Below are 23540 nucleotides of genomic sequence, written 5' to 3'. Positions count from 1 at the left end.
ATCCTCGCAAATAAAAATTTTATGGAATAATTTGTAATCAAACTTTAAATTGTAAAATAAATTTGATTTTTTTCAGGACGAGCATATAAAAGTAATTATCTCTCTGCTGGAGAAACACGGCAGGGATCCGAAGGTTCTGGATGTCTTGTGTTCGCTATGCGTCGGTAACGGCGTCGCGGTACGCTCTTCGCAAAATAACATTTGCGACTTTCTACTGCCTGGAAAAAATTTGCTCCTCCAAACGCAACTGGTGGATCACGTGGCGAGCGTCAGACCGAATATATTTGTCGGCAGAGTCGAGGGCTCGGCTCTTTATCAAAAGTGGTATTTTGAGGTGACAGTGGATCACATTGAACAGACGACCCACATGATGCCGCATTTGAGAATCGGATGGGCGAACACAGCTGGGTAAATTAAGTTAGATTGCGTTTTCTAGGCCTTCATTTACAATTAGAGTCTTAAAATTTGTTAAAAGTTGGCTATAGTTTCTTAAGGTTAGATTAGGTGGTAGTTACATATATCTTTAGCGTTTATTAAGTTTTAAGTTTCGCATTATCGAGAAATTCAATAATGCACAAATGCAAAAAAAAAACTTGCTTCTTTCTAGTTACATGCCGTATCCTGGGGGTGGCGAGAAGTGGGGCGGAAATGGCGTCGGCGACGATTTGTACTCGTTCGGGTTCGACGGCGCTTATCTATGGACCGGTGGCAGAAAGACGCAGGTGGTGCAGAATGCCACCGAGCCTTTCATACGAAAGAGCGACGTGATCGGTTGCGCTTTGGATTTGACAGTGCCAGTGATAACGTTCACTTTTAATGGCACTCACATCATGGGCTCTTTTCGGAACTTTAATCTGGACGGCATGTTCTTTCCCGTTATCAGTTGCTCGTCCAAACTCTCCTGCAGATTTCTGCTGGGCGGCGATCACGGCCGACTGAAGTTCCAGCCGCCGGAAGAATTCTCGCCGCTGGTAGAGAGTCTGCTGCCGCAACAAATTCTGTCGCTGGATCCGTGCTTTTACTTCGGTAACATGAACAAGGTGGTCCTGGCCGGTCCGTGGTCAGTCGAGGACGACACCGCCTTCGTTCCGGCTCCAGTCGACACTTCCATGGTCAACCTACCCGCCTATGTCGAGCAGATCAGAGATAAGCTAGCGGAGAACATTCATGAGATGTGGGCGATGAACAAGATCGAGGCCGGTTGGATCTATGGCGAAATTAGGGATGACCTCAGGAAGATACACCCCTGTATAGTTCAGTTTGAGCGACTTCCAGCCGCGGAAAAGCGCTACGACACTCAGCTGGCTGTGCAGACCTTGAAGACCATTTTGGCTCTGGGCTATTATATCACCATGGACAAGCCGCCGTCTAGAATAAAAACCTTGAGGCTGCCGAATGAACCGTTTCTGCAGAGCAGTGGATATAAGCCGGCGCCGCTTGATCTGTCTGCGATCACGTTGACCCCGAAGATGGAGGAGCTCGTTGACCAACTGGCGGAGAACACGCACTGTCTCTGGGCGAAGGAAAGGATCAGTCAAGGATGGACGTATGGGTTAAACGAGGACTCGGAGATGAGGAGAAGTCCCCACTTGGTACCGTATCCGAAAGTCGACGAAGCTATCAAAAAAGCCAATCGAGATACAGCGAGCGAAACTGTTAGGACCCTGTTGGTTTACGGATATATGCTCGATCCACCTACTGGAGAACAGCACGAGGGTGAGACCTTTAATTCTTGCTCTAAATGTACTCGTTTATTTTTAAAAAGATCTTTTTATTTCACTGATAATTGAAGATAACGCTGCACATTATTTTCGAATAATTACAAAACGCATATATAAAATATTATTGATATTAGTTACTGTTTATAATAATTATTTATCATATGTAATAAAAATTATTTTTATACTCTCAAATTTTAATTTGCATTTGGTTATTCATAAAGCTTTAATTGCGTGTGCATTAAATTAAAATAATTGTAGCGATTTTTTACTTGTTTTGAACATATTTTTGAGATTTCGATGAATTACACATAATATATAATAATGTATTTACTTTCTATATTTATAGCGTTGCTTTTGGAGGCCAACAGGTTACGACAATTATACTTCAGGACTTACAGAGTCGAGAAGCATTACGCGGTCAGTAGCGGAAAATGGTATTTCGAGTTCGAAGTTCTCACAGCCGGACCTATGCGAGTCGGTTGGGCGAAAGTCGATTGCATGCCGGGAAGTATGCTGGGCAGTGATGAAAGTACTTGGGCATTCGATGGTTATAACGTAAGTGCATATAATTACTCTTTTCGTAATTTAACGATCGAAGAAAATCGAAATAGGACGACAGAAAACATTTAATGGAATTTATTGAAACAATAATTCAGTATTTTTCATTAGCTTTCAATAAACCGTATTATAGATTTTTAATTTTAATATAATGATTAAATGACAAAATAATTTTTGTGCAAATTAAATTCAAATTCGCCTTTTATAAAAAAAAAAAACTATCTATTATAATATTATTTTGGGTAACTTTTGAAGTATTATAGCCATGAAAGGGGTGAAAACCTTAATGTTCGTGCTCAATTTATTTTTACAAAAATATCAATCAGAAAGCAATCTATACAAGGTAGTCCTCGTGTTGCAAGACGAATGCGAATATTAACATTAAGCGCCACGTGGCTCTTCGCGATCTGTGAAACATGAATAATCCATAAGAACATGAATGTCAGGTGACTAAAGTGCACGCTGGCACCCACGAGTCATTTGGTCACAAATATCAAGTGGGCGACATAGTTGGATGTTTCATTGACGTGGCAGACCGAACGATCAGTAAGAGTCCCATTTCCCAAATTAGCCGATCTTTTAGAGGCCCCACTATACGTATACATATCATTTTCTCTTTTCCTGAGTTTTCTCGTTACTACTATTGTCTTTGTCTCGCTCTATATGTTTCTTTTCATGTTGACCTTGGTTTTATATCTTGCATCTTTGACCCAAGACAGATAAAAAAAAATCGTTGGTGAAATTTCATTCGGCAAAGTGTGGCTTTATCTTGATCGATATCGAGGAAGGACAAAAACCCGTGTAATTTCCTCGAGGTATCTTACTTAACTGTGCACCATGCCGAAACTTTTAATGTCGCACAACATCGATATGCGTATTAATAGCGATGGAAGACAAGTGTGTACAAGATGTATCTTAGTCCGCGCTGCAAAAATAAAGCGCGTCTCGATTTACCGGTCTGTCCCAATCTTATTTCGAGCGAAAGTAACCTTGAACTGGTGAAAATTTTGTTTTTAAAGGAGGAAAAAGTATACTCGGGCACGGCCGAAACGTTCGGCAAACAATGGCAGGTCGGAGACGTTGTCGGTGTTTTCCTGGATCTAATTGACCGAACGATTAGTAAGACGGAATTTTTAAGCGAACGCTTCAGCTGCCTATTATCTCAAGCTATACACATACAATTTGATCTGATTTGATCTCTGGTGATAGATTACTGGATACAGACATTGCGATTTTGAAAACAAATTGTCCTTTTGCATACTTTATTCGTTAGATAGTTGCGCGTCTTTAGTATAATATTAACTGAATAGACATTATACGAGTTATATAGAATATTATAGAATAAAAAAAACATAACGGGGTGTAAAAATTGAATAACTAATTATAATCATTGTACAAAATTAAAATAATGTTTAATACAGAACGCGACCATATAACTTTAGAATCTGAATAGACGTTTGTCAAGCCAAATTTTCGCGTCACGCACTTCGACGAAGAATCATTCCATTTAAGCTTTCTCGATAAGAAAACTCCGTTGTGACTTGAACAAGAGGAGCAATCATGCATTTCTGACACAAAAGATATTTCATCTTGTCATTTTAACATATCTTTCTGTATGGAGTTAACTACAAAACCAGAAACAGTCCTGGTTTCTATCATCATTAATAATACGATGTTCACGAGCGATGAAAATCACATGTCTGCCCAATGTCTTTTCCGGTATCCAGTACTCTACTCAGTGTTTATACTGTCAGCGACAACAGTGCTTCCATAAATCATAACTACTAATCACTAACACTAGGGTGACCCCGGATAATTGTATCATATTACATTTTGAAACAACAATCCCCGAATATACAGTATTTTACGAACACAAAATACAATGAAGTTTTTTGGAAATGTAACGGGGCATCTTCATCTTTCTAAACATACTTTCAAAACTATTAATTTCAAACTAATGCGAAATACCGCACGTGAGCGTCTAGATTGAGCTATCGAAGAAAAAATATTAAGGGGGATCTCTCAGATTTTCCGTTTAAATTGTTATAATCTTTATTCTTTTTTGTTTTTTTTTTATCGTACGGTTTACTATTCTAATGCATTGTCCGTGTGTGATAATACAATACATATATTTGTTATTTTCATTACACCACCTTCAAATAACGCCGCTTGCATGCGTATTCTGTCTGAATTGTGTTAATAGGTCATATGAATAAAAATAAAACGAATGCTTTATCTTCGAACTTGGATGAATATTGTAATATTTTCCATCCAACTTTTTTTTTAAGCAATAGACAACACTAAAGCAAAAGCTTTTATTCATATGGCTTGTTTCAACACCTGCTTTGCTGTAATTATATATGCAAAATGTTTTAAGTATTTTTTACTAGAGAAAATCTTCTTAAATATCTTATTAAAAAAGATTAAAATTCCTAGCACGATTGTTTTTTATAAAGAGAAACCATAAGTTTGTGTTTTACATGTCATATACATGTCGTATAATACTCGAACATTCGAATAATTGTAGTAATTATTTATTGCCTAATTGGATTTTTTTTTTAAATAAGTCGAAACGAATGTTTGACAGTTCAAATTACCGAGTAAAAGATATAATTTGTTACTCATTTATTTACAACCTTCTGATTATGTTGTTTGTTTCGACTTTTCGCGATACTCGATGCAAATACACCGCGATACAAATCTGCGAATTACGTAGGTTTCTCCTTAAACGGAGAATTGCTGATGGACGCACTCGGTGGTGAGACTTCTTTCGCTGACGTGCAGGGCGACTCTTTCGTACCCGCGTTCACCCTTGGTGTTGGTCAAAAGGCAAGATTAACGTTCGGCCAGGATGTGAACACCCTGAAATTTTTCACTACCTGCGGTCTGCAGGAAGGCTACGAACCATTCTGCGTGTAAGTAATTTCGATTTCTCTATTAAAGTGGAATATGGCAAGTAACAGAAAAGTCAATGTCGCTTATTAATTTTTGCAGAAATATGAATCGTTTGGTCACGTATTGGTACACAAAGGATCAGCCTATTTTCGAGAACACCGACGACATGGCCGATACGCGAATCGACGTGGCTAGGATACCAGCTGGTTCCGACACGCCACCGTGTCTAAAAATTTCCCACAACACGTTCGAGACCATGGAGAAGGCTAATTGGGAATTTCTAAGATTATCGTTGCCCGTGATTTGCCAATCTAGCTTCGTAACGGAGGGTGAAAAATTGCGGAGGTGGCAGGAGATTAAAATGCGACAGAACCGACTTTTAGCCGAGCAAGTTGAGCAAGCGCAACAGGCAGCACCGTCGGCTCGCATGGAGCAGATCATGCAGTCCGGGTTCAGTATGAGCGATATCAAAGGTAATAATATGTAAAAAGTATTACTTTAAAAATATATCTTACAATTTACATTCAAGATATATATGTGAATTACGAAGAAATAAATCAATTTGCCACCAGATGTAAAATTTTAAGAAAAGTTTTAGATATAAAAGCATTCAATTTTTGCCAAAATATTACAATATCTAATAATGTTAGGGCTGCAAAGAAATTATTTGGAAGACGCGGTAGAGGCGGACGAGATGATGAAGGAATCGCCGCTTCCTATGCAAAGAGGTAAACCTGCCAGACCGCCCAGGAAAGGTTCACTTTATGGATCGCGTTTAGACAACGCGATCAGCGACGCCGAAATGAATGGATATGGCGAGATGAACGGTGACATAAAGGACGACAAGAAGAAACGCGGCCGTTCGCCTTTCCGGTAAGCATGAATCGTCAATGATTATCGTCTCTTATAAATGTTGCAAAAGACAAATTGACTTCGGTACTTTGACGTTGTTAGCAAGCTTAGCAAAGAGATGGAAGATGTACCGTAAGTTTTTTTTAAATATTTTCCAGCGTTACTATGAAATATAATTTCAGTATTATTTTTAATTCAATGACCTAATCAATATATCAGTAATGAATTGGACGCTTGTTGGATTTATTTTACTTTTTATTTTATTAAGATTTTATTTTTATTTTTAATAAGTTATACTTCATTTTCATTTTTATCGCGTATGCAGGTTCTTCTCGCGCAAAGCGAAATCACCGGACGCAAAGTCGAAAACACCCGAGCCGCAAGTTCGCGCGGATATCTCGGATAAAAGTACGAGAACACTCGGAAGCAAAAGTGCCAAAACTCCACAAATTCGTGTCTCAACTGTGAGTACATATTGCAACATATTATCGAGCAACATATCTAAATAAAAATATTTGAAGATATTTTCTATAAAAACGTCATGAGAAAAATTTTAGAATTTACCAGACATTTTGTAACTTTTGAGAAAATTGATCTAAAAACTTAATAATAATTTATATATACAATTTTGTTTGTGTGTAGACGGACTTGAAAGTCGTCCCGCCACAAATCCCGGAGCGTAACGTTCCCAAAACGATGTCCGTTTTAACCGGAAGTGGTGTCGAAGCGATCGGCAATGAAATCTTCGACGCTGAGTGCATGAAGCTAATGAACGAATACTTCTACGGCGTTAGGATATTTCCCGGTCAAGATCCGACTCATGTTTACATTGGCTGGGTTACCTCGCAATATCACTTGCACACGAAGGACTTCAATCTATCCCGCGTGAGAAAATCTTCTGTTGCGATCATAGACGAATACGATCGTCTCATGGAGCAGTGCGTTTCAGTATTTTACTTATTATACAATCTTTACTAAATGCATAATTGTAAAAAATGCTCGCTTGAAAAAACAATATTACAACCTTACAGAGTCGACAGACAAAGCTGCTATATGGTCCGAGCGGATGAACTGTATAACGAAGTCACTCAAGATGCATCGGGCAAGGGTGCATCTCAGGGTATGTTCGTCGGATGCTTCGTCGATACCGCCACAGGCTGGGTGTCCTTCACCTGCGAAGGGAAAGAGACGAGTCACAAATTCAAGATGGAGCCAGACACGAAACTGTTCCCGGCGATCTTCGTCGAGGCCACCAGCAAGGAGATCCTGCAAATCGAACTTGGCAGGACCTCAACGACTCTTCCACTATCGGCCGCCGTGCTGCAGAATTCCGAACGACACGTGATACCGCAGTTTCCGCCAAGATTGAAGGTGCAATGTCTGAAGCCGCACCAATGGGCCAGAGTGCCGAATCAGTCTCTTCACGTACACGCCCTGAAACTGTCCGACATCAGAGGCTGGTCGATGCTATGCGAGGACGCTATCTCGATGCTGGCTCTTCATATACCCGAAGAAGACAGATGCATTGACATATTGGAGCTTATCGAGATGGACAAGCTGCTCAGGTAAGACAACGTCGAGAAATTTACAGTAAAAAAAACTTGAAAAATCTTTTCCTCTTTTTTACCTAAACTTCTCTCTCTTATATTGATAAAATAATCTGCTTCTCTTGCACAGTTTCCACGCGCATACGCTGACATTGTACGCAGCTCTGTGCTATCAATCGAATTATCGTGCGGCGCACGCTCTGTGTCAACATGTTGACCAGAAACAATTGTTATACGCGATACGAGCCGAGTATATGTCCGGGCCCCTGCGACAAGGATTTTACGACTTACTTATCGCCCTACATCTTGAGTCACATGCGACGACGATGGAAGTGTGCAAAAACGAATTTATAATACCGCTTGGTAAGAAATTGAATTTTAAAAGTAGAAAATCGCACGAAAAATTTATCAAAATCATTTAAATATATTCTTTGCTTGCCTTGTATTTAATTTTTATATTTTTCAAGAATTTATGACAGCCGTATTCTTTTCAATGTCATTAATTAAAAGTTTAATAAAAACGTTTTTATTGCCCATGTCAAAATACATTTTTGTATATGCATTTCGGTGTGATAATGATCTGTTTATTGCGTAGGTCAAGAATTGAAAGATTTATATGAGGACTACGAGATGAGACATAGCCTCAGGTATTTGGAGACCGAATCTATCCGGCCGCAAATGAAGATGACAGAGATCAGGTAAGTGAAACTTTTCTCCAAGTAGATGTGAGATCCTTTACTAATCGGTTGCCATCAAGGAATGTCCCTTCCAGTGACCAAGCGATTGAGAACATAAAGAACCTATATAGCCCGCACTTTCCGCTCGATGTCGTGCGGGATTACGTGATGATGGCGCTCAACGAGGCCGTCGAAGTGAATCAGGTGCACAACCGAGATCCAATTGGAGGCAGCAATGAGAATCTCTTTCTGTATGTAAGATAATAAGTCCTGTTGCCGCTGCCGCTGCTGCAACTAATGTCCTTCGTCAATGTTACCGGAGCAAAGATAATCGTCGTATCTATTTTCAAATATTTAAGCGAAAGCGAAACAAGCTTATTTCACATTTTTTCCTTAAACAGGGATTTCTAATTTCTTGCTTCTCGCTTACAATGTTTCAATCACCAATCAAATACATCTTGGTGCGATTTTGAAAATTGCAGACCTCTTCTAAAGCTGGTAGATAGATTGCTCTTAGTCGGCATGCTGAGAAATGAGGATATAATCAAGCTGCTCATCATGGTAAATCCCGAAACCTGGGACCCGACTTTCGATAAAGGCAAGTCGATTAGAAAAGTAGCGTTAAATATATTAATAAGTGAGAAACATAATTTAATGCAACGTCATCAAAATATTGTAGAAGGAAAAGACGAGCACAAGAAAGGCTTGCTGCACATGAAAATGGCCGAGGGAGCAAAATTACAAATGTGCTATCTGCTTCATCATTTAAACGACATTCAGTTGCGCCATCGCGTCGAGTCCATCATCGCCTTTGCTTCCGACTTTGTTGGAGAATTGCAGGCCGATCAATTGCGACGCTACATCGAAATCAAGCAGTCGGATTTGCCGTCGGCCGTCGCTGCCAAGAAGACCAGAGAATTCAGGTGTCCCCCGCGCGAGCAAATGAATGCCATTTTAAGCTTTAAGAATTTGGACGCCGAGGAAGATCCGGACAATTGTCCCTGCGGTGAGGAACTCATCGTCAAGATGAACGAGTTCCACGGCGAGTTAATGTCCTACGTGTCCCTAACCGCTCTTCAAGAAGCAGCCAATGCCGCAAACGAACCAATTGAGGAAATTCAAAAACCTGGCGCCATGAAACGTCTCCTCAATTTTATTAATGCTGTCAAGGAACTAGAAGAGGAATCTAAAATTGAACCTGAACCCGAGAAAAAAACTCCGGAAGGTAAATCTCTCGTCAATCACGTTATTAAATCTTATATCTTCAATTACAATAAATAGATATTAATATGTAATATATTTATAAACAATTAAATTTGACTCTGTTTAGAGGTATTTCGCAAGGTGCTAATATCAACAATCGTGAGCTGGGCCGAGGAATCGCAAATCGAGACACCGAAACTCGTGCGAGAGATGTTCAGCCTATTGGTCAGGCAATACGACACTGTCGGCGAGTTGATCAGAGCCTTGGAGAAAACTTATGTCGTTAACAACAAGACGAAGGACGATGTCGCGTTGATGTGGGTCGGTTTAAGCCAGATCCGTGCCTTGCTGCCAGTACAGATGTCTCAGGAAGAGGAAGCGCTGGTGCGAGAACGACTGTGGAAGCTGGTGAACAATCACACTTTCTTTCAACATCCCGACCTCATTAGAATATTGAGGATCCACGAGAACGTGATGGCCATTATGATTAACACCCTGGGAAGACGTTCCCAGGCACAGTCCGACGCTCAAACCCAGGCCCAAGCGGCGGAGGGTGAGCCAGCATCGAAGGAGAAGGACACCTCTCACGAGATGGTCGTGGCTTGCTGCAGATTCTTGTGCTACTTCTGTCGGACATCCAGACAAAATCAGAAGGCCATGTTCGACCATTTTGACTTCCTGCTGGAGAACAGCAATATTCTGCTGGCAAGACCGTCGCTGCGAGGATCGACGCCATTGGACGTAGCGTATTCCTCACTGATGGAGAACACCGAGTTAGCTCTGGCCCTGAGAGAACATTATCTGGAGAAAATCGCTGTCTATCTGTCGCGATGCGGCCTGCAGTCCAATTCGGAATTAGTCGAGAAGGGCTATCCTGATTTAGGCTGGGATCCAGTCGAGGGTGAACGCTATCTCGATTTCTTGAGATTTTGTGTCTGGGTCAACGGTAAATTTTACCATCTTTTTTTAATTTGATTTATTATTTAACTTTCTGTTGCGAAAGAAACATTTAAACATTGCAATCTTAATCGCAGGCGAAAGCGTGGAGGAAAATGCCAACTTGGTAATCCGTCTGCTAATCAGAAGACCAGAATGCTTGGGCCCAGCCCTTCGAGGCGAGGGTGAAGGTTTATTGAGAGCCATTATAGAAGCTAACAAGATGTCTGAACGCATTGCCGATAGACGAAAAGTAAGACATCTCACTCTTTTATCTAGTTAAAGCTAAAGACTATATGCAAACTATTTTGTAAGTAAAAAACCATTTATTTTTATTGTTGTTTAAAAACAGATTGCGTGTGAATTATCAATCCTATGTCTCCCAAAAATTAGCAAACCGATATCTGCATATTCTTATTAAATATACCCTTTAAATTTCATTATTTTAATAATTTTTACTCAGTCTTCCCTTTTTTTTAATTCTTAGAATTCGTGTGATTTGATTCATATTTCTTGTACCTTGATATGTTATCAACATCTTAGAATTAATCTGAACTTAATTTCTCGTAATCCACGCGATAAAAGTTTCGAAAACAAATCAAGTTCGCTAAATATGACTAAATATGGCATAAAATATGACTATGCGACAATCTTAAAGTGAATTCTCCGCAAGCATGTACCCTACCTTCCATTAATACGGTGTCAACTTAGTACCTCGCACAGGTGCACGACGAGGCCGAGGGCACGGCTATGGTGATGCAATTCGAGCATCCACTCCCGGAATCGGACGACGACGAAGATTACATTGACACGGGTGCGGCGATATTAAACTTCTATTGCACCCTCGTTGACCTGTTAGGCCGCTGTGCTCCAGATTCATCAGTCATAGAGCAAGGTAAGAAAATGGAAGAATTTAATATTCATCATCATTATACAAAACTCACAATAAAATTGTTGCACTTATAGTGTTTAAAACTGATCACTCTCGTATATAATTCTCATACCAGTTACTTAAGATAATTGATATCAATATAAAATGTAAGAAAAATGTAAATAATATTAAACGGTTTTTAGTAGATAATTTTCATCAAATCTAAACGATTGGTAGATAATGAAATAGTCGGACAACACACACACTATTAGAATTTTTTATAGAAATATAAAAAATATAAGATTCTTAAAAAAATAATTAAATTCTTGAATCATATTTCATACCTCGCACTATCATTGCATTGTCTGTATATTTCCCGCGACATAAAATCACTCGAAAACTTGACTATATTCGAACGACAACGAATTATCTAATAACAATCGTTTATTTCTTTCTTAATGAGCAACAGAGGCATCTACAAAATCTGTCGGTAATATACGAAATGAAATTTTGTTTTGATAGAATTTGTATCAGAAACAACGCTCGTTTGCCTGAAGTCGCACAATTATTTCAGGAAAGAACGAGTCTCTCCGAGCCCGGGCAATCTTGAGATCGTTAGTACCCTTGGACGATCTACAGGGTGTGCTGTCCTTGCGGTTCACGCTGCTCAATCCTGCCGCCGGCGAGGAACGACCGAAAAGCGACACCCCGTCTGGTTTGATACCAGGGCACAAGCAAAGCGTTGTGCTGTTTCTCGAGCGCGTTTACGGCATCGAAACGCAAGAGTTATTCTACAAGATTTTGGAGGAAGCCTTTCTGCCAGATCTTCGCGCCGCCACCATGCTCGACAGAGTACGGATCACGTTATGCTCTATATACTTCGCGTAATATCATTTAAATTTTATTATTCGCAAATCTGTTGTTTTATTAATTTAACAAAGGCGACAATTAGAAGAAAAACCACGAATTGAGACAGTTAAGAATTCATACCGTTGTCTGATTTAATTTCTCGTAGAACGACGGCTACGAATCCGACATGGCGCTCGCCATGAATCGTTACATAGGAAACAGCATTCTGCCACTGCTGATCAAGCATTCCAAATTTTACAACGAGGCGGACAATTACGCGAGCTTACTCGACGCCACGTTGCACACGGTCTATAGATTGAGCAAGAACCGGATGCTGACGAAGGGTCAACGCGAAGCTGTCTCTGATTTCCTCGTCGCATTGACTAGGTAAGCGAAGAATTTCCCGAATATTAAGTCGATTAACCGAAACTTTTTGCCATTCTTTAAGAAAAATATGTTTATTCGTCGAACGTCTCATAAGTTTCAATATTATCATTTAAATAGCGATTAACTCGAATTTCCCTTTACAGTCAAATGCAGCCGAGCATGTTGCTGAAGTTGTTACGAAAGCTGACCGTCGATGTGTCCAAATTGTCGGAGTATACTACTGTGGCTCTCAGAGTGCGTCGATTGTTATTTTTAACTTATTTTTTTATTTAATACAGATATTAAATAAAATTAATAATCGTAGTTTGTTAATAAGGAAAACCTATTTTCAATTTTATTACCGCATAATTGATGTTTTGTGTTATTAGTTGTTAACGTTGCATTACGATCGTTGCGCGAAATATTACGGTTCCACCGGCTCCAGCGGTCAAGGCACTTACGGCGCGTCAAGCGACGAAGAGAAACGTCTCACGATGGTTCTCTTCAGCAATATATTCGACTCCTTGTCTAAGATGGATTACGATCCGGAATTATTCGGAAAAGCGCTGCCTTGCCTGACGGCCATCGGTTGCGCCCTGCCGCCAGATTATTCTCTTTCGAAAAATTACGACGACGAGTGGTACGGCAGCAAGTCAGCCTCGACTCAATCACCCGACGGTCCTTACAATCCGCAGCCAATCAACACCTCCAGGTTAATTATTAGATCTTATTATAAGAAATTTCAATAATTATGTCAGTTACAAAAAACAAAAGTTTAATAGTAATTGTAAGATACGAAAAATCTCTCTGTGACTTTGATTTTAATATTTCGTTATAATTTTGTTTTAGCGTGGTGCTCAATAACGATCTTAATCAAATTGTACAAAAATTCTCGGAGCATTACCATGATGCTTGGGCTAGCCGTAAATTAGAGAACGGTTGGACTTACGGCGAGCAATGGTCGGATATGAATAAAGCCCATCCCAGATTGAAGCCGTATAACATGTTGAGTGATTACGAACGAGAGCGATACAAGGAACCCGTCAGAGAGAGCTTGAAAGCTCTCTTGGCGATTGGCTGGAGTGTGGAACACGCGGAGGTCGATGTGCCGTCGACTAATCGCAGTTCCATGAGAAGGTCTTCCAAGAGTCAAGTAAGAAATTATTCGCGAAATTCATGATATTCGTTAAAAACAGACGTTAATTTACATATTTTTAAATATGTTAGAGCGACTCGGCAAATCCGTTTAATTACAATCCTCACCCGGTGGACATGACTAATCTGACGCTAAGCAGAGAAATGCAAAACATGGCCGAACGTTTAGCGGACAATGCGCATGACATTTGGGCAAAGAAGAAGAAGGAAGAACTTATTACTTGCGGTTAGTATAAATTGTTATCTAATAATCTCAATGTTTCGTCTCTTGTCCTTCTCTCTCCGCATTAATACTTAATTTATATATATTGAATAATTTTTTTGTAACATATTTAATGGCTACAGGAGGTGGCATTCATCCTCAGCTGGTACCCTACGATCTGTTGACCGATAAGGAGAAACGAAAGGATCGTGAACGATCGCAAGAATTTCTCAAGTACTTGCAGTATCAAGGTTACAAGTTTCACAAACCAAATCGCGGCGGTACGGAGACCGAAGTGGCTGGCGCAGTTGCTGCGGTAGAATTAAGATTCGCTTACTCATTATTAGAGAAACTGATAGCTTACCTGGACAAGGCAACGATCAACATGAAGCTTTTGAAACCCTCCGACACGTTCAGCCGAAGAAACAGTTTCAAGACCTCGACAAGAGACATCAAGTTCTTCAGCAAAGTAGTCCTCCCGCTAATGGAAAAATACTTCAGCACGCATAGAAACTATTTCATCGCTGTGGCTACTGCTACGAACAATGTCGGTGCAGCATCGTTGAAGGAGAAGGAGATGGTGGCCGCTCTCTTCTGCAAGTTAGCGAGTTTGCTGAGATCGAGACTCGCCGCTTTTGGCGCGGATGTGAGGATAACAGTTCGTTGCCTGCAAGTGCTAGTGAAGGGCATAGACGCCAAGAGTCTCGTGAAGAACTGTCCTGAGTTCATCCGAACGTCCATGTTGACTTTCTTTAACAACACCGCCGATGATCTAGGTCACACGATCCTGAACCTTCAGGAAGGGAAATACAGTCATCTCAGAGGCACTCATTTGAAAACCTCCACGTCATTATCGTACATTAATAGTGTAGTTCTACCGGTGCTCACTGCGATGTTCGACCATCTTGCCGCGTGCGAATATGGCAGCGACTTGTTACGTAAGTATTTAGAGTATTAAAATTGTGACAAGATTAAAATAACTAATTATTTTAATTTAATCAGGATTAATATTTAATTATTTTAATTAAATTCATCTGTGCGTTGATTTAATAAAATTTTCGTCTTTGTTTTACACAGTTGACGAAATTCAAGTAGCCTCGTACAAAATGTTGGCGTCTCTGTACACTCTCGGGGTAGACGCCAGTTTGACACACGACAGAAAATACCTGAAGACTGAGATCGAGCGAAATAAACCTAATCTAGGCTCCTGCCTGGGTGCCTTTTCGAGCTGCTTCCCGGTAGCCTTCTTAGAGCCTCATTTAAACAAACACAATCAGTTTTCCCTCCTAAATCGAATCGCGGATCATTCTCTGGAAGCTCAGGACATCATGACAAAGATGGAATCAAGTATGCCAACTTTGGAGACCATTCTTAGTGAGGTCGATCAGTTCGTCGAATCCGAGAAGACTTACAACGACGCTCCTCACGTCGTTGACGTAATTCTACCTCTGCTCTGTTCTTATTTGCCTTTCTGGTGGTCTCAAGGTCCTGACAACGTGAATCCGACCGAGGGTACCTACGTCAGCATGGTAACCAGCGATCACATGAATCTGTTGCTGAAGAACGTGCTGAAATTAATTAAGAAGAACATCGGCAACGAGAATGCACCGTGGATGACGCGCATCGCCGCTTACACACAGCAAATCATTATCAACTCGTCCGAGGAATTGTTGAAGGATCCGTTTTTGCCCCTCGCCGAACGCGTCAGAAAACGAACGGACACCATGTTCCACAAAGAGGAATCTCTTCGGGGCTTCATTAAGTCTTCGTCCGAGGATACCTCGCAAGTCGAGGCGCAGATTCAAGAAGATTGGCAGCTACTCGTGCGCGATATCTACTCATTCTATCCCCTGTTGATAAAGTACGTCGATCTTCAGAGGAATCATTGGCTGAGGAACAATATTCCCGAAGCCGAGGATCTGTACAATCACGTGGCGGCTATATTTAACATCTGGTCCAAGTCGCAGTACTTCTTGCGTGAAGAGCAGAATTTTATATCCGCGAATGAGATCGATAACATGGTGCTCATCATGCCCACCGCAACGAGAAGACCTACTGCAGTGTCTGATGGCACCGCGCCTTCCGGTGGAGGCAAGGTTCGTACAAGCTATTCATTTATTTTTATTTAATCTTGTCAATTAATATACATAATTTGTCTCAAAAGTCAAAAGATCGAGCGCTTAAGTATCTTTTCGGTATACAGAAAAAGAAAAAACATCGCGACAAAAAGAGAGACAAGGACAAAGAAGTGCAAGCATCCTTGATGGTCGCTTGCCTGAAGCGATTGCTACCCGTCGGCTTGAATCTCTTCGCTGGTCGCGAACAGGAATTGGTGCAGCATTGCAAAGACAGATTCCTGAAAAAGATGCCGGAATCTGATATATCGGAATTTGCCAAGACTCAGCTAACGTTGCCGGACAAGATCGATCCCGCCGACGAAATGTCCTGGCAGCATTACCTGTATTCTCAATTAGGTCAGAAGAAGGACGCGATGGAGCCTGTAAAGGCTCAACAGCTGGAAGATGTTATCGCTAGGATCACCGATATGGCTAAAGTTTTATATGGTTTACACATGGTTAGTCATAAAACCGTATAACGTTGTTAATACAGCTGTAATTTTTAAAATTTTGTGGATATTTAAATTATTGAAGAAAAAAATGTTCGGAACTCTGTGACCTTCTTTTTAATTTGCTATTGATATTAATGTTTTCGGGATCATTGGAATTGAAAACGCCATTGTCGTCTGGAAATCATTTCATCATGTCATCATCATTTTTCTGTTTCTTTAAGTCGCGTCGAAATGTTCATCGTATTCATCTCCGTACTTTTGTTCTCGAGTAGATAGATCATCCACAACAGCAGAGCAAGAGTCAGTATCGATCAGTGGTGTCGATCCAGCGTAAACGAGCGGTAATCGCTTGTTTCCGCCAACTCTCTTTACATTCTTTGCCCAGGTATCCTTCTCGCTATTTAGTTACGTTTTCGCTTCATTGGATCGTTAATCTTTCAATTGTGATCTCACACATTATTAATTCTTTTAATATCACTAATCATTCTTATTTTAAGTTACATTGAGTGCCGCCGATGTGTTTTGTGTTATATTGATTTGCGTGGAATTTATTAGCTATTTTACTGTCTGTTAGTCAAAGAGAGAAATAATTAGGCGATAAGAATCGATTAATTTTGAGTGTTTAATACTATAAATTATTATCTGCAATGACTAATGAAAATTATTGTTAATGATTTAATGAGTGCGGTTGCTGTTTACGTACACGCTAACAGGCGACAAAGCCACCGCCATCGCGAGACGGATGGAAACGTGTGTTGTGCGCTGCTAGAAAAAGAGCGGCGATTGCATGTTTGCGTAGTGAGCCTCTGTATAAATTGAGGAGGTACGAATAACGCAAATTAATCTCTACTATATTCAATACAATCTTCTTCGAAGTAATATTAACATAGTCGTATAAATTTATCCTTTTAGGCATCGAGCGATAAACATTTTTGCGCGAACGTATTACGAGCTGTGGCTACAAGATGAAAATGTTGGTCAAGAAGTGATGATCGAGGATCTTACGGTAATTACAGCCTATATTACTTCATCTATTTGAAATGTAATTTCACGTAAAATTAAAATAATATTGAAATAATATTATACTTCTTTCTTTCAGCAATCATTCGAGGATGCTGAATTGAAGAAAATGGATAAAGCTGAGGATGAAAGCAAGCCCGATCCGTTGACACAATTGGTAACGACTTTCTGTCGCGGTGCTATGACTGAACGATCAGGCGCTCTTCAAGAAGATCCGCTTTACATGAGTTACGCCCAAATAATATCTAAGTCTTGTGGAGAGGAAGAGGAGGAAGGTGAAGAAGAAGGCGGCGGAGGCGAGGAAGAAGGACAAGCTTCGATCCATGTAAGATCCGATTGATAAGCTCTTGTCTGTACATAGATGATAATTCGAGCGAGAAAATCGAATCCACTAAATTCCCACAAAATCTGTCTACCGCATTAACGAATTCCCTATCTTTTTCTAACTTACTAAAAGCGGAGACATAAATTTACGGTAAGAATCAGTAGTTAGTGCGAGAATCCATCCGCTTAATGTATGCTCGCAGTCCAAGATGTCAACCATATATGTATAATATATGTTTTCCATGTTGTGACACCCCGAATTCGTTGAATTGTACTACATTGTGTTATTCATCGAAATCAAAGCGACGTGTATAATATTATTCATGAGCAAGCAAAGCATCGTAGGCTATCGAAATTATTTTCTTCCCGCCGATCCATTACTAACAATATATAATTAATCTGTGCCTTTTTTTTCTTTTAACGTAATTCTCAAGAGGCCAATGCATAAACTAATGGTAAGATATTGCATTATGAAAATGTTTTTAAATAATCGTATTTTAATAATCAATAAATCGTATTTTAAATCTCGGAAATGACAATGATTACATAAAATTTTTAATTAGATAAGTTATAATATATAAATTACTGTATGCTTATATAAAATGTATAAAATAAGATATATGTATATATATATACATCTTATTTTAACATAATATTTTTATATTTCGTTCTACAATATAGGAACAAGAAATGGAGAAGCAGAAGCTCTTATTCCATCAAGCTCGTCTAGCAAATCGCGGCGTCGCCGAAATGGTCCTCCTGCACATATCGGCGTGCAAGGGCATTCCCAGCGAAATGGTGATGAAGACTTTAGAGCTCGGAATTTCGATCCTGCGTGGCGGCAATATCGAAATTCAGCGAGGGATGCTGAACCATCTGAAGGAGAAGAAAGACGTCGGTTTCTTCACATCCATCGCGGGTCTAATGAACTCTTGCAGCGTACTGGATCTGGACGCTTTCGAGAGAAACACGAAAGCTGAGGGTCTCGGTGTCGGTTCCGAGGGTGCAGCTGGCGAGAAGAATATGCACGACGCTGAATTCACCTGCGTTCTATTCCGCTTTATCCAACTCACCTGCGAGGGTCACAATCTCGGCAAGTATTATGTTATCACTATTGAAAGATGAGTTTGACTCGATTGAATAAGTTTATCCTATGCTCAACAGATTGGCAAAACTACCTGAGGACACAGGCTGGTAATACGACGACGGTGAACGTGGTCATTTGCACCGTTGATTACCTATTGCGATTGCAAGAGTCAATCATGGATTTCTATTGGCATTACTCGAGTAAGGAACTCATCGACCCCGCCGGTAAAGCGAACTTCTTTAAGGCTATTGGCGTTGCCAGCCAAGTTTTCAACACCCTTACCGAGGTCATTCAAGGCCCATGCGCACAGAATCAACAAGCTTTAGCGCATTCTAGATTGTGGGACGCAGTAGGAGGTTTTCTTTTCTTATTCTCGCATATGCAAGACAAACTATCGAAGCACTCAAGTCAGGTAGATCTTCTGAAAGAATTGCTTAACTTGCAAAAGGACATGATTACCATGATGCTTTCTATGCTCGAAGGTACGTGTCTAATTTCTATTTTATTCAAGGAAACGAAGAAGATTATAATTAATATTCATGCGATTTAAAGGAAACGTCGTGAATGGAACGATTGGAAAGCAGATGGTGGACACTTTAGTCGAGTCGGCTAGTAACGTGGAACTGATTTTGAAGTACTTTGATATGTTCTTAAAACTGAAGGATCTTGTGGCATCGCCGAGTTTCCTGGAAGTCGATCTTAACAGTGATGGTTGGGTGTATCCTAAAGATTTCAAGGAGAAGATGGAGCAACAGAAAAATTACACCAAGTACGCTTACACTGCCGTTAACTATTCTCCGAATTAAATACTTTGAATCTAAAAACTAAAATTTAAAATATCAGAATTTAATTCTCCAAATGTTTTCAGCGAGGAAATCGAATTCCTCCTGGCCTGCTGCGAGACGAATCACGACGGCAAGATCAATTACATCGCTTTCATGGATCGCTTCCACGAGCCGGCGAAGGAAATTGGTTTCAATCTGGCCGTGTTGCTCACCAATCTGTCCGAGCACATGCCTAACGAACCGAGATTAGCCAAGTTCCTCGAAACGGCTGGCTCAGTTCTAAATTACTTTGAGCCGTTCTTAGGCAGAATCGAGATCCTTGGTGGCAATAAGAAGATCGAGCGCGTTTACTTTGAGATCAAAGAGTCGAATATCGAACAATGGGAGAAGCCGCAGATCAAGGAGTCGAAGAGGACCTACTTCTACAATACGGTGGTCGAGGCTGGCGAGAAAGAGAAACTCGAAACCTTCATCAACTTTTGCGAGGACGCTATTTTTGAAATGCAACACGCGAGCGCGTTGATGACCGTCGAGGAAAGCAGCGGAATCGGCAAGGCGAGGGAATCCTCGTATACGTATATGACCGAGGACGATGAAGAGAGAAATAAAGACCCAATCAGACGAGGTATACAAGCCATCAAGGACGGCGTTTACTTCTTCTTCTACATGTTCTCGCCGACCAATATCAAGAACAAGATCGCCGAGATGCAACAGATGACGATACCTGAGCTCTTCATCGGTTTCTTCAAGATGATTTTCTACGCCTTCTATTATTCCGGCTTTGGTGTCGGCTGCGTGATCAAATACTTCATGAAGCTTTTGTTAACGTTAATGAGAGGACCACAAGTGGAGCAACCCGTTGTAATCAAGGAGGAGGAAGAGAAACCGTCGAGACATTTACCCGCTTTGCCACCGACGCCGGATGAGTCGAATTTACAAGTAAAATTTTCTCAATAAATTATGTTAGCACGGCACTGAGAAATAATATTTTATAAATTCGTATATATAGGTGCAAGCCTTCGGAATGGATATAACGAAAGAGGAAGGAGGGCAAATAAAGTTGGCACCACACGAATCGACCACCTCTACGCCGCAATCTAGTATCGAAGAGACGGGCGAGAGTACACCCGACGAAGGTGCTGGCGAAGAGGGAGCGAGAGCTGAAGGAGAGGGCGAGCCGCCTGTCACTTTAGCTGATCTGCTCGGGTTAGTAGAGTACAGTAAACTTTATATAAATGGAGCTTCGAAAATCTGGCGGGCGTGCACCCAATTATGAATAAACGCGACGCGTGTATGTGTGCGTATCGTACGTGTGACGCTTACGGTATTGCGTTACTATGCTACTACAATCAGCTGATAAGCAGCTGATCAATAGTAATCGTTTGTCAGTAATCGTGTTTCGCGACGAGGAAGGGGGTGAGCGAGGCATCGTCCTTAGGCAGATATTCAGATCACGAATAATCGATATAATCGTCAATATCTTTGCACAGAAGAATCGCAGCGAGATGCCTTTGACCTCGTTGGAAAGCTAAAACTTTAACGCTTCTAATGGGCGCAGAGTCATTTATTTTGGATAAGTAGATCGAGAGACAAGAGATATCGTGGATTAATTAATAAAAATAAAATTGATTTCGACCTGAGACGATTACCATCCTGAAATAAAGCAGATGTCACTATATATCTTTAAATCTCGGCTTGAAAAGGTTTTTTTTAACTTCTTCAAACAGATTGCATTGAAAAAGGCACAGTGTCTTGTTTATAACGATACCAAAATCGAGTATTATTTTTTTTTTTTTTGGTAAAAGTAAAATACTGAATATTTTGATTTCATAGCACATGTTGCTAATTGAATTTAAATATAATAGGCTTAAGCTAGCTAAAATTATTTTCTTTTTCGTTAATTAAATTACATTTGTTTAGCGGAGAACAAGCCAGAGCGCAAGCTGCTGCTGCAGCAGAAGCTGCGGCGGCTCAACAAGCAGCTATGGCAGCAGTTGAAGCCGAAGCAAAGCAAGAAATCATCGCCGAACCTTCCTCAGGATCGAGCATTGATCTGTCAGAATACAGTCATCGTGTGGTATCCTTCTTGGCCAGGAATTTTTATAATCTGAAAGTCGTCGCGCTAGTTCTCGCCTTTTGTATCAACATTATGCTGCTATTTTATAAAGTACGTGAGAACTTTGCAATAATTTTCCATATGAACACACAGCATACATAACAAACATAAAAAGTATAAAAATCCAAGATTCTATAAATTCACGTTTCGTATATGTGTCGTTTTTTCTTACGCATGTTAACGTTAAATCCAGGTTTCCTCTTTGGCTGACGATTCGGACGACGAAGGTAGTGGACGAATGACGGATTTGTTAACGGAAATATCAGGCGAAGGGACATCGGGTTTGGCAGGTAGTGGCATGGAACTAGGCAGCGGTAGCGGTGAAAATGGTTCGGTAGAGGAAGATGAGGAGGCTCAGGAATTCGTGGAAGTGTCTGAGGATTATTATTATATGGCTCACGTTATGAGGTAATATATATATATATATGTATGTTTTTTCGGTAATGTTTTTCTCTATACGAAATATTTTGATAAATTTGACGGATATATAATTATCGTGATTTTTAAATCATGTAAATATTTGTGTTTGTTTCAGGCTACTGGCTGCTCTTCATTCCATCGTTTCACTCGCTATGCTGGTCGCGTATTATCACTTGAAGGTACTTGAAACGCGAATGATAACAATAACTGTACAATTATTTAATCTCAGTTATTAAAATCGAACATTTTTTCGATAATGTTTTTCTATACAAAATATTTTGATAAATTTGACGGATATATAATTATCGTGATTTTTAAATCATGTAAATATTTGTGTTTGTTTCAGGTACCATTGGCCATCTTCAAACGAGAGAAGGAAATTGCACGACGAGTAGAATTCGATGGATTGTACATAGCCGAAATGCCGGAAGAGGATGACATTAAAGCGCACTGGGATAAAATGGTGATATCGGCCAAGACTTTTCCCGTAAATTACTGGGACAAATTCGTCAAGAAAAAGGTTCGGCAAAAATACAGCGAGACGTACGATTTCGATTACATCAGCAATTTACTCGGAATGGAAAAGACTTCTTTCAGCCAGCAGGAGGAGGAAGGATCTGGCTTAATACATTTGTAAGTAGATATCGTGATAGTATCTCAACTTTTTTCTACTATCAAAACTGAAATTTTGTAATGCAAAAAATAATTTTTTGTAGCATTCTACACATCGATTGGAGATATCAGGTATGGAAGGCCGGAGTCACCATTACTGATAACGTAAGTTCTTTTATAATAAATAATAAATTTTCGGCGAGACTAATTCATTTCTATGTATATTATATAAATTAAATATCTATGTATAATCGCGCGCCGTTTTATTTTCCAGGCATTTTTATACAGTTTGTGGTACTTCACATTTTCGATTCTCGGCAACTACAACAATTTCTTCTTCGCCGCTCACCTGCTGGACGTCGCGGTCGCCGTCAAAACTTTACGAACAATTTTGCAATCGGTGACACATAACGGCAAGCAGCTGGTCTTGACAGTGATGCTACTGACAATCATAGTATATATCTATACCGTGATAGCTTTTAATTTCTTCAGAAAGTTCTACATACAGGAGGAAGACGACGGCGACGAGTCGGATAAAAAATGTCACCATATGCTAACGGTATGCTAACGGTACACAGAAATAGGCCGAGTTCCTTAATTCATTGCCAGCGCTGAAAATCTATAGTATACGTTATGTGTACTATAGATTTCCGGCACTGGAAGTCTATAGTACACGTAACGTATACTATAGATGTTCAGCGCTGGCAATGAATTTATTAGAAACTCAGCCATACGTGAAGAATCTTTAGTTATCTGGTCATAGCGCATTTCATAA

General features: G+C 40.3%; 1 protein-coding gene across 26 annotated transcripts in view; it reads left to right on the top strand.

Annotated features, from left to right (window-relative positions):
• The window catches only part of Ryr (Ryanodine receptor), a 41147-nt gene that overhangs the window by 16041 nt on the left and 1566 nt on the right, over window positions 1-23540 (top strand). For 2 of the 26 annotated variants that reach the window (XM_077425820.1, XM_077425815.1), the window contains 45 exons: window positions 77-408; window positions 608-1716; window positions 2068-2276; window positions 3299-3398; window positions 4996-5194; window positions 5274-5647; window positions 5825-6047; window positions 6129-6158; window positions 6352-6490; window positions 6669-6964; window positions 7058-7591; window positions 7704-7936; window positions 8169-8271; window positions 8331-8501; window positions 8733-8848; window positions 8930-9475; window positions 9581-10399; window positions 10488-10642; window positions 11101-11284; window positions 11730-11750; window positions 11835-12112; window positions 12276-12496; window positions 12640-12730; window positions 12865-13187; window positions 13325-13628; window positions 13703-13856; window positions 13976-14770; window positions 14910-15928; window positions 16036-16407; window positions 16674-16786; window positions 17314-17407; window positions 17501-17746; window positions 17879-17896; window positions 18180-18200; window positions 18427-18838; window positions 18910-19314; window positions 19385-19601; window positions 19701-20556; window positions 20627-20823; window positions 21538-21784; window positions 21927-22141; window positions 22269-22332; window positions 22500-22786; window positions 22870-22930; window positions 23040-23324. In XM_077425820.1, the coding sequence (XP_077281946.1) occupies window positions 77-408; window positions 608-1716; window positions 2068-2276; window positions 3299-3398; window positions 4996-5194; window positions 5274-5647; window positions 5825-6047; window positions 6129-6158; window positions 6352-6490; window positions 6669-6964; window positions 7058-7591; window positions 7704-7936; window positions 8169-8271; window positions 8331-8501; window positions 8733-8848; window positions 8930-9475; window positions 9581-10399; window positions 10488-10642; window positions 11101-11284; window positions 11730-11750; window positions 11835-12112; window positions 12276-12496; window positions 12640-12730; window positions 12865-13187; window positions 13325-13628; window positions 13703-13856; window positions 13976-14770; window positions 14910-15928; window positions 16036-16407; window positions 16674-16786; window positions 17314-17407; window positions 17501-17746; window positions 17879-17896; window positions 18180-18200; window positions 18427-18838; window positions 18910-19314; window positions 19385-19601; window positions 19701-20556; window positions 20627-20823; window positions 21538-21784; window positions 21927-22141; window positions 22269-22332; window positions 22500-22786; window positions 22870-22930; window positions 23040-23324 (13188 nt within the window). Of the gene's footprint in view, window positions 1-76; window positions 409-607; window positions 1717-2067; window positions 2277-2725; window positions 2826-3298; window positions 3399-4995; window positions 5195-5273; window positions 5648-5824; window positions 6048-6128; window positions 6159-6351; window positions 6491-6668; window positions 6965-7057; window positions 7592-7703; window positions 7937-8168; window positions 8272-8330; window positions 8502-8732; window positions 8849-8929; window positions 9476-9580; window positions 10400-10487; window positions 10643-11100; window positions 11285-11729; window positions 11751-11834; window positions 12113-12275; window positions 12497-12639; window positions 12731-12864; window positions 13188-13324; window positions 13629-13702; window positions 13857-13975; window positions 14771-14909; window positions 15929-16035; window positions 16408-16673; window positions 16787-17114; window positions 17225-17313; window positions 17408-17500; window positions 17747-17878; window positions 17897-18179; window positions 18201-18426; window positions 18839-18909; window positions 19315-19384; window positions 19602-19700; window positions 20557-20626; window positions 20824-21537; window positions 21785-21926; window positions 22142-22268; window positions 22333-22499; window positions 22787-22869; window positions 22931-23039; window positions 23325-23540 lie in introns of all 26 variants that reach the window. The other 24 variants (XM_077425821.1, XM_077425816.1, XM_077425830.1 and 21 more) reach the window with 21 other exon arrangements.

The sequence above is a fragment of the Temnothorax americanus genome, unplaced genomic scaffold (assembly GCF_048541705.1).
Source record: "Temnothorax americanus isolate GAGA-0224 unplaced genomic scaffold, ASM4854170v1 Scaffold91, whole genome shotgun sequence".
Lineage (NCBI taxonomy): Eukaryota > Metazoa > Arthropoda > Insecta > Hymenoptera > Formicidae > Temnothorax > Temnothorax americanus.
The sequence above is the reverse complement of the archived record's forward strand: the minus strand, read 5'-3'. Positions and strand labels throughout refer to the sequence as shown.